This window comes from Rutilus rutilus (genome assembly GCF_951802725.1).
Source record: "Rutilus rutilus genome assembly, chromosome: 15".
NCBI classification, from domain to species: Eukaryota; Metazoa; Chordata; class Actinopteri; order Cypriniformes; family Leuciscidae; genus Rutilus; species Rutilus rutilus.
This window is the reverse complement of record NC_140220.1, coordinates 37,568,915-37,579,706: the sequence shown is the minus strand read 5'-3', so window position 1 is coordinate 37,579,706 and position 10,792 is coordinate 37,568,915. Positions and strand designations below refer to the sequence as shown.

Here is a 10,792-nt window from a genome sequence, read left to right as displayed (position 1 = left end):
GTTCAGCGTATTTCTATTTAAATTGTGGGTCACTCTTTTAAAAAACTCACATTTTTTTATTTAATTAATTTTATTTTATAAATTTTTTATTATATAATTTTCCCCATTGGTAAACACGTGGCATTTGAAAAGTAGCAAAAAATGTATGTTAAGAATAACAGAATTATCATGTATTTTAACGTAAACAATTTGAACTATTTCCAAATCCTTTTTTTTTTCTGTGCGTGCACACATTTTCTGTTTATTATATCGAAAACAGCATTTCTTGTCACTTTTGTTAATTGTTTTCTTGTGCTAATGTAAGAAGGTGCCTCTGGTGTTGACAGAAAAAATACTTTTTTTCAGCTCTCTGTCAATCATTCTGCAGGGGGCAGGGCTTCAGCAAAGGGGGCAGGGCTTAGTTAGCAAAAGCTGCAATCATTAGAACTGTGTTCATTTTAGTTAGTTTACAAGTAAAAACCAAACCAGTGTGTTGATTCTGGGGCACGTGTGTGAGTGATCATCGCTTAAAGGGGTGTATAATGCCCTTTTCACAAGATGTAAAATAAGTCTCTGATGTCCTCAGAGTGTGTGTGAGAAGTTTTAGCTCAAAATACCCCACAGATATTTTTATATAGCATGTTAAAGTTGAGGGTGAGCAAAAACACACCGTTTTGTGTCTGTTCATTTAATTGCAAATGAGCTGCAGCTCCCGGCACAGGGGGCGGAGCTTCAACAGCTTGCACTCACACAGACATGCACTGAACATTTAAAAAACATTTATAATGTTCAAACCGGATTCAGACAAAGATGGAGAGACTCAAGAAGTGACAACATGTAGAAGCAACAGGACGTTTCTGAATGGTTAGTTGATTTTATGTAGCTGATGTGTAGTCTTCTAGATATTTATTAGCATATCCTGTCTGATAATCTATAATCGTGGTTTATGTAAATTATAGGGTTGATGTCACTAACCCAGGAGGAAGCTCGTGTAGTCTCTACCAGCCGTTTGTTGTAGTCCTTAAAAAGTGATTTCAGTAAAAGCAAATATCTCCATTTGCTTTGAACTTTGCAGATGTTGTTTATGATCAAACAGCAACATTACAGAAGTTAGAAAAGTCAAATCATAATCAACCACCCCTTTAAAACATGATGAAACATCCAAGAGCGTGTCAACAGCTGATTAGTCTCAGTTGACTGTTTTAAATTGACCCGAGCACAACGTGAGTTTAGGAGTCTGGTACAGGAACCCTGACTAGCAAGAAAGAACACTAGTTATGTAAACAGTTTATTTGTGTATACTTTTCCCAACATAAAGTCATTTGAACTACAGGAGCAGTAAAACCATAATGCAGAGGAAAGGGGCAAAAAAAAAAAAACAGGAAATAAAAAATTAAAATAAATACAAAGCATGAAAACAGATTTAATCAAAATAAATGCAGTATTGGATTTGTACAGGAAAACTTCAGATGAGCGTCAGGATGTATTTACACAAAGCTATGAACAGCAGTCTCCAAGACACACCGTCCCAAAGTTTATCTCACACAGTCTCACATTTATCATCATTTGCAGTGAATAAAAGGCATTTTACAAAACCAAACAAAAGAAGTTTGAGGATGAAATGACAGGTGACTGTATAAAAGGCCTGGTCAAAGCCTAATAAATATCCAGGGTTCAGATGGAGAGACACACAGCCACTGATTGCGAAGGTCCATATATTGGCGTTGAGGAGAGGGCAGGAAGCACTCCGAGCTGCTGAGAGAGAGAGTGGGAGAGAGAGAGTGGTTACGCACTGACAGAAGCCCAGCGGGGGAAAGATGCGATTGGCACTGCTGGAGATCCAGCCGTCAGGAGCGTCAGGAGCTCACGCAGGCACAGATCCACTGGACACGGCACCAACCACAGGACACGAGCACCAGCACGCCCCACAGCACGGCCCGCTCAGGACACATCTGCACACAGCAGCAGCAGCAGCGTCAGCACACACACACACACACAGAGAGAGATATGAACACAGAGAGAGAGAGAGAGAGAGAGAGAGAGAGAGAGAGAGAGGAGACGTACAGCTGGCAGGTTGCTCTCCAAACCGCCTCATCAGCTGGTCATGGGTGAACTTCACGAAAGCATCGTACTGTTCTGGAAGACAAGACACAACTCCATCAATAACCGGATTAGCCAACAAACTCACACCTGCACTGGATCAGTGTGTGCGCTGCGTGTTTCAGAGTTTAAACGCTGCTGCTGGTTCCAGCTTCTCTTCACTTTCCTGAGGCGCTCCAACATTCATCAACTTAAAGGGATAGCTCACACAAAAATGACCCCATGATTTACTCTCCCTCAGGCCATCCTAGGTGTACACGACTTTCTCCTTTCAGATGGACACAATCAGAGATTAAAACATTTCCTGGCTCTTCCCAGCTTTATAATGGGAGTGAATGGAGCCTGAGATTTTGAAGCCAAAGAAAAGTGCATCCATGATACAAGTAATCCATACGCCTCCAGGGCTTAATAAAGGCCCTCTGAAGAAAAATATACATATTTATAACTTTATAAACTATAATCACTGGCGTCTGGTAACGGCCGTACGCGATATTTTTTAATATAACTGTGTTCGTCTGAAAGAATAAAGTCATATAAAGTCAGATAGAATAATGAACTATCCCTTTAAGAGCATGTGATCCTTGGGGATGGAAGCCCTGGAACTGTGGATGTATTCTTCTGAGGGAAAGAAAACAGCGGATACCTGCGAGTTTGGTAGTGAGGATCTCGTCGTACTCTTCCCGGACCTTGTCCTCGCGCTCCTTCAGCAGACGCTCGCAGATCATGCCCACCTGCTTCAGCGTGAACAGCGGCTGCTCCCGCCGGGAGGGGGACACGGACCCGGAGGACACGCCTGCGGGAGACAGAGAGCTGCGTCAGTCCTGCGGCGCGGCCCAGTGACAGCGCACCTTCATCATCATCATCATCAGGCACTCGCTACGTACTGGATACAATATTCACCACAGCTTTAAGCATGAAAATAACATGAGCCTTACATTGGAGAACAGACAAAAAAACATTTGTACTTCCTGTCTAGGGGCGCACCTGCACCGGTGGGATTTTATTTGGGCAGATACCAAAAGCCGGTTTACTTGACATCCTTCTCCAGGAAGTGACCAATTCAACCACATGAGCGTCTACCGTACGAAAGCAATCCGGTCGAATGCTGAAAGTGGACAAGCTCAACAAACCGTTTTAGACCCCATGTACACCGGCATCTGGTGTCGTCCACTTGTGATCCGATCAACCAAAACACAAGCTGTAAACGGGGCCACAAAGACTTCACTCGTGCCATTACCGGATGATTCGGTGTTGTTGAACGAATCTCTTGAATGAATGATTCAATGACAAACATTTTTAACAGTCCCTTGTCTTGATGTTACTGATAAAATCTTTTATTTGAAGCGTCACGTTACTTTCTAAAGCTGATTTCCTCTAATCTGATCACTACTGTAGACATCAGTGTTTATATCTGAACTATACACTTTAATCCAGCACTTCTGTGATAATCTGACAGAAATAATGAGACTGTGATGTTGAAAAGACTGTTAGTGAAGCGGTTTCATATCTACAATACATGAGAGTGGTTGTGTTTTAAACCAAACATACAGCGGTGAGTGAGTGAGAGCTGCACGCATCAGTGAATGCTCAGATATTCTGCTAAATAAAATGATCCTGCCAGAAGAATTGCACGGTAACTTTAGCATTTATTTTACCGTCTGCATCATCTCCGTGAGCTTTTGTGAGGTTTTACGCATGCGCAGTAAAGGGGAAGTTAGTGTTTTCCAGAAGTTTTGAGCGCTGGTGTGGACGGAGGGATGGCCTGAGAGTGGTCCGGCTGTACCTGTGAGTGTGGCTGAGCTGCAGGAGGCGTGCGGCTGGGACTCGAGACCGCACACGGACTCGCTCTGCTGGAAGCTGCTCTCCAGGTGTCTCCTCTTCTGCATGCGCTTGTACTCCTGCTTGATGTTGCTCAGGATTTGCTCTGGAAGAGGGAAGCAAAGCATACACAAATTATACAGCGACTCCCGAACATGATCACTGGGGCTGGGACGATACACCCATCTCCCGATTCAATACTATCACAATACTTGGGTGCCGATACGATATGTATTGCGATTCGATACTGCAATTGTTTAACACTAGACCATGGGGAAAAGATAAATCACACTACATCCCGGCGAGCTGGAGGAGGAGGAGGAGGAGGGAGCGATCAGGGAGAGGCAGGCCAGAGTCGACTCCATGCCATCTCCGGCAAAATATTATTAATATTCTAATATTAATATACAAACGAACTTCGAATATAATTCTTGGGCAAAAGTCAAAGCTAATCACGATAGCTAGGTGAATTTTACACGAAAGACCGGACCGTAGCAAACTAGCAATACACTGCAGATTCACAGCTCAAAATGCTTTAGCTTATACTGTTCATGATAGTGTGGAGACACCTCAGTTTCAGTAGTCTGCACCAATATTAGCCACATTTCATCTCATCAAACATTAATATGACAAATGAAACTGGTTAAACTTTAACGCTACATACATAATGCTAATTTTACATACAGCACACAGTGAAAATGGCCAATATGACAGAGTGGGAACTGAATATAGCGCAGGATAGCTGGAAACCAAGCGCCTCAATCAAGAGTGTGTGAGCCTGAGTCTGCAAGGTTCGTGAAATTAAATGTTTATAAGATATTCAAAGATTTGTTTAAATGATATAAATGTGCATTTGCTGACGGTACATGAGAAAGTGTTAGAGTTTGCCTTTCTGTAACTAATAAGATAAAAGCAAATAAAACTTTTACATAAAGCGTTTTCTTCCTTTGTTTATCAGCTTTAATAACAGCGTATGAGACAGGCCTGTTGAACACTAACTACTGTTAAAGCTTTACGAAGCTTTACTTGTGTTAGCTCAGGTCCATTCAGCTTTATGCTGCTCCATCAGCGCTTTAATCGTAACATTATAAATGAATCTTTAATTTAAAGCCCCGCCCACATCTGTTCCTGAAGCCGTTTAATCAGGACAAATCAGCTCATTATCAGCTATCAGGTCATGATTACACAAAACACCATATTAATTCAAAATATGTACTATATAGTGCACAAAACAAATTGAAAGTTGTTCACTTGATAAACTTAACTCAATTAAATAATAATAGCCTATTAAGCGAATAATTGAACGTCATTACATGCCTTTTTATAAGTGAAATATTTGGACTTTAACACTTTTACAGTAAAGATGATTGTGAATACAGTAGGTTAAGAACAAATGTGTATAAACTAAGCTACCAGGCTAATTGGCTATCTGTATGCTATGCTAGTACATAATACAGACATTAAAAGGTCATTATAAAGTACGTTAGTTCAAGCAGCTTTTATTTATTATAGATGAGAGTGTGAAAAATGAAGAAAATGAAGAGAGTACATTTTAAAAGAAGTCTGAGCTTGGGGGTCCTGATTTCGAGGAGGACCTAATTGGTCACCACACCGGATATACGTCACAATGGATAAGAAAAGACTTGGCACAACTTCCCTTTCATGCCGACTTTAGGAGTGTTTGAACTTCCGGTGTGGTGAACAAATGAGTCTTTAGTGCCTGGTTACAAATCATACAAAATCATTTTATTATAGAAGACGTTTGTACTACGTTATAATGAATCATTAATGTATTTTAACTTATACGTTTAAGATACTAGTATGTAACCGAAGCTATAGACTGTGAAATTAAACATCTCGTTGTTAGTGTGTTTTTTAGTTAGCTTAGATAGTAGCATAGCATACAGCTAACGTTATCCGATGATCGTGCTAGCTGAGCTTATACTATATTATACCGTATTCACAGCTTTATAATTGTCATTTTTTTATCGTAATAATCAGCGCAAGCTCGGGATAATGGGGTCCTAAGCTCGGACTCATCTCTTCAGTAGGACTCATTTGTTCACCACACCGGAAACCAACTGTTGCACTATTCTACAGTTTCCTAACGCGAGCACCAGCTGTGACACACACACACACACACACACACTGCACGGACATGTGTCGGACAGCGAGAATGTGCTTCTCAAAAACAAAACAAAGACAAGTCCCCCTCCACCAGCAGGTCGACATCACTTCCGGTCCATGACGGAACACCAAAAAACCCTAATCAACATCACAAACACTCCAGCTGCTAATACACCGATAATAACCCTTGAAAAATAAACTAGTTTAATGTATTTCGCAAACACGGTCAGTAATGGTGGCAAACAGCAACACCAGTAGCGTTCCGCGATCGGAAGCCTGAGAGTTATCAAACATCTGTCTGTACAGTTATCAGCATTCCTGGCCCATGGCGAGCTGAGAACACTCTCGCTACGGGTTGAGTCTCTAGTTTTACAGTGTAAATGGAGAGTATCTGCAATAAAGAGGCTTACATTTAGTCGAATGTGTTTTGATGGTGTCGCCAGCTAACAGAAGTAACGTTATCTCCGAGGGTTTTAGCATGATTTCACCCGTTCACACACAGTCTCGAGGGTCTGATGAAGTGAGGGCTGACACACACACACACACACACACTGACCTGTGGTGAGGGCTGAGGACACCCTGCCGAAGGGCGAGGGCTCCATGCGCAGGTACTTCTGCGGGGACGCGCTCGAGCTGGACGGAGACAGGGGCGCGCATCTCCTCCTCTTCGGGGACGCCTGGTTCAGCAGAGGGTCGAAATCCAGAGTCCTTTTCAGAGTGGCTCCACACGCCATCTTAGTGAGAGATTGGGTTTTTATTTAAAAAAGATCGCGGCGAGAAGTAGTAATCCGCTCGAAAAGCGAAAGCCCCCTGCTAAGATCTCAAGGGAACACGACCCAACCGCTTCGTTTTTATTCAAATTCTGCGTTGACCTTCGGGCCAAAACGTTGACTAAGCAAACACAGACGCGTATACGCACGGGGAAATGTTGTTATGGAGTCGATACTCCTCATGAAAGCACCGATGATTTCGGATTGTGCCGAGCTCACGTCCGACGCCTCTTGAGCGAGCGCTAGCCGGCTAACAAATATGGCGTGGAAACAAAACATTTGACGACGCCGCTTCTCTGCGCATGCGCGGAGGCTTTCAGCCGAAGCCGGTACTTGTAGTTTTATGCGAGATTCTTCCTCACGCTCGTTTCCTGTCTAGAGCTGAGAATAAAACTACATAACCCATAGCGCCCTGCTCGCTTTTCTCTCCGAGTGAAGTCGCCCATTGGTGGTTTCGGATTGTTTGTGGATTTGAAAAAAGCCCCTAAAATAACACGTACATTAATACGTCAAACTCCTGTTTACTGTTAAACTTTTATGCTAACGTTTAATTGAAATGAAACGGATAAAACTGAGTGAAGATTGTACATTCAAACACGTATGTTAATAATAAAACATAAAAGAACAGATGTAAACATAATACATTTCAAAAGAGGGTAATCTACAGCCTTCCTTTTATTGACTGGACCGTTCCTAATATTCGGTATGTTTTCATGTTCCCATTATACAGCCACCTGTAACATTTTTTTTTAATGTATGACACATATTAGTCACACTTAAAAGGTTAGTTGACCCAAAAATGATCATTCTGTCATAATTTACTTGTCGACTTGTTGAAATTCTATGACTTTCTTTTTTATGTGGAACACAAAAGTTTTTTTTTTTTTTTTTTTTTTACATTGCTGGAAACCAAACCGCTTTTGTGGCCATTGACTTCCATTGTATAGACTAAAAAAACATTCCTCGCAATGTTCAATAGAAGAAAGAAAAACAGAGGTTTGAACGATGACAGAATGATAATTTATAATCCCTTTAACCACAGACATTATTTTAATCTTACATAAATCTAAAAAGCCATAAAAATTCCTGAGGGAACCAGCTGTGCTTAAAAGCTCTGCTCATTACAGTCCCTCATTACTGACACGCTATAATCCATCACGTTCACTATATGATCACAGCATGATGACTTGCTGTATTATCAGAAAACACAACAGGAGGCAGATGATTTGGCTTAGCACTGTTCAGGACTCACTATCTCAGTTTATGCAGTGACTAAAGACTTATTTTTCAGTCAAGCACACGCCTAATTAGTTCATTCATACCAGGGTTATGCTGTTTTTCAGGTCCGCTGGAAAAGAAGACACCTCTCATACAACTCTGCTTTCAATCAACTGAATGGCATCTATGCTAATATTAGTCTTTTTGCATTGGGATGCTTATCCTGAGAGTACATGATCTGCGAGATCCAGCTTGACGTTGCTGTCCGATGTCTTCGAATCGTGACCTGTGCCAAGAACACTGAGGGACAATCAGCCAATCAACATCTGTGTCCATTCAGCTTTCCATTATAGACAGAGGAGGATGAACTACTGCTTTGGAAAGCTAAGACAGGTGCTAAATTTGATGAAGAACTAACTTACTGCCATTCACAACTCCTCCCCTGTGGCCTCATGGGACAGTGAAGGGTCCACTGGATGCGCACTTCAAGACATCAGTGGAAGAAGGTCATCTGGTACTTCTCGACTACTGTTTTATGAATACTGTGAATTCAGACATACTACTCTTTTCATATCCTGCTTTTCACATACTATATAGTCCATAAGTTGACTACTTCTTGTGTCTTTTGGTGGTTGGCAGGCCAATGTGGGATTGCAAATTTAAAAGGACACACTAAGGTCAGCTCATTCCCATATAACAGCAGGAAATCTAACATTCAGGATGAAAACAGATGATCCTGTTTCCACCTGGTATTTCGTGAACAGGCATGAAAACAAGAGGAGGGATTTTTTGCACGAACCGATCACATCCCATTATATCCGGTCATATCCCATCGTAACCGATCACATCCCATTATATCCCATCATAACCGATCACATCCCATTATATCCAATCATATCCCATCGTAACCGATCACATCCCATTATATCCGGTCATATCCCATCGTAACCGATCACATCCCATTATATCCCATCATTACCGATCACATCCCATTATATCCAATCATATCCCATCGTAACTGATTATATCCGGTCATATCCCATCGTAACCGATCACATCCCATTATATCCCATCATAACCGATCACATCCCATTATATCCCATCATAACCGATCACATCCCATTATATCCAATCATATCTCATCGTAACCGATCACATCCCATTATATCCGGTAATATCCCATCGTAACCGATCACATCCCATTATATCCCATCATAACCGATCACATCCCATTATATCCCATCATAACCGATCACATCCCATTATATCCGGTCATATCCCATCGTAACCGATCACATCCCATTATATCCCATCATAACCAATCACATCCCATTATATCCCATCATAACCAATGGAGGCATTGCCTTCTCTCACGTGACTTTCTCCCATTCATTCTCAATATAGTGTCGCTGTAGAACAGTGTTATCTGCACACTTTTTACTGTCACATTTTGTAATATTTGCGTAGTTTTAATTGAGTGTTTTGAGGAGGCACTGCTTTGGTTGAACTTTGGTTCAGCTTTGCATTTCAGGGCTCATTAATGCTTGTGTGCTTGTCAGGGACAATGTTTTTTTTTTTTTTTTTTTAAGGGTTAAGTGAAAAATAATTTTACTTGCCTGACTGGACAAGTAGCTTCAAACTTTAATGATAAAGAATAACTAGGGAAGTATCGAAATGCACACAAAAAGTATTCATAACATTATTGAACCACTGGAGTCACATGGACTATTTTAATGATGTGTTTACTTACTACCTTTCTGGACCTTGGAAGTTGCAATGAAGTTAATGGCAATATTTCATCAAAAAAAAATTGTGTTCTGGAGATGAACATGGGTCTTACGGGTTTGGGATGACATGAGGGTGAGGTGATATCATTTTTTGGTGAACTATCCCTTTAAGAATCAAACTGCAACTTATGCTGACCTGTCTCTAGTGCAGGACCAGGTGCACCTCAAAGCTTTTGCTGATACTCTTTACCTTATGAGGATGTGATGCTTATCTAGATTAGGTGTATTTGAGCTTACAGCTGGAGGCATATTTCCTCAGTTCTCACCTCCTCCCCCCTCTGGGTGTGAGATCAGTATAGATACGGACTAAACCACATATGCCTGCCTTAGTTAGACTTGAGGACCACAGCGTCAAACAGCACAATTCTCAATTAAGAATCCAGCTAAAGATATACTCAAGTTTCCCACACCATATTAATGAAACGTTGTAGTAAATCACGTCACCTATGTCATAAAGGTTTAGTGTTTAATGTTATACAATCAATCAGTTTACAGCAAAAGAAAACAGTCCCTTCATCTCAAAAATCTTTTTTTTTCTTAGATTTTATAATGAATTCAAGCAAGCTCATTTTCTGCCTCTACCACCTACTGGCAGTGTGACACAATGATATTAATGATTAATTGATAGGCCTAGTAATGATATTAAGGAGAAAAAAGAAAAGAGATCAGATTCACTTTTCCCCTTGATAAAAATATAGAGATTAAGGATAAACAAATGCCCAGTGCTGAGTCTGGATGAGGACTAATGCATTCCCTTTCATCTCAATGTCAGCTGGAGCATGTAGGCGATTCGGGGTCGGCCATCTTCTGGACACTTATGTGGCCTTCGAGTGGAGTCGGAAATATTGTAATTATGTGATGTTGGAAGGGGCGTCTTGATTTGAAACATGGCGGAAACACTGGCCTATTATATAATAATCTATAGATCAACGTATACAGAAAGCAAGTGTAGAGAATTATAGTGAATCATTTTGCCAATTATTTTAATTTTAC

General features: G+C 41.1%; 2 protein-coding genes across 2 annotated transcripts in view; one reads left to right on the top strand and one right to left on the bottom strand.

The window, feature by feature from the left end:
* Window positions 1–10,792, top strand: part of LOC311304860 (dynein axonemal intermediate chain 1-like) — a 674,193-nt gene that overhangs the window by 36,057 nt on the left and 627,344 nt on the right. The gene's annotated exons all lie outside the window — the stretch shown is intronic.
* Window positions 1,255–7,097, bottom strand: akirin2 (akirin 2). Its single transcript, XM_084432203.1, has 5 exons — window positions 6,581–7,097; window positions 3,863–4,003; window positions 2,723–2,872; window positions 2,044–2,115; window positions 1,255–1,931 (listed from the first exon to the last, which is right to left on the bottom strand). Exons 1-5 carry the CDS (start codon window positions 6,756–6,758, stop codon window positions 1,921–1,923), a joined length of 552 nt encoding a protein of 183 aa, XP_084288329.1. The 5' UTR covers window positions 6,759–7,097; the 3' UTR covers window positions 1,255–1,920.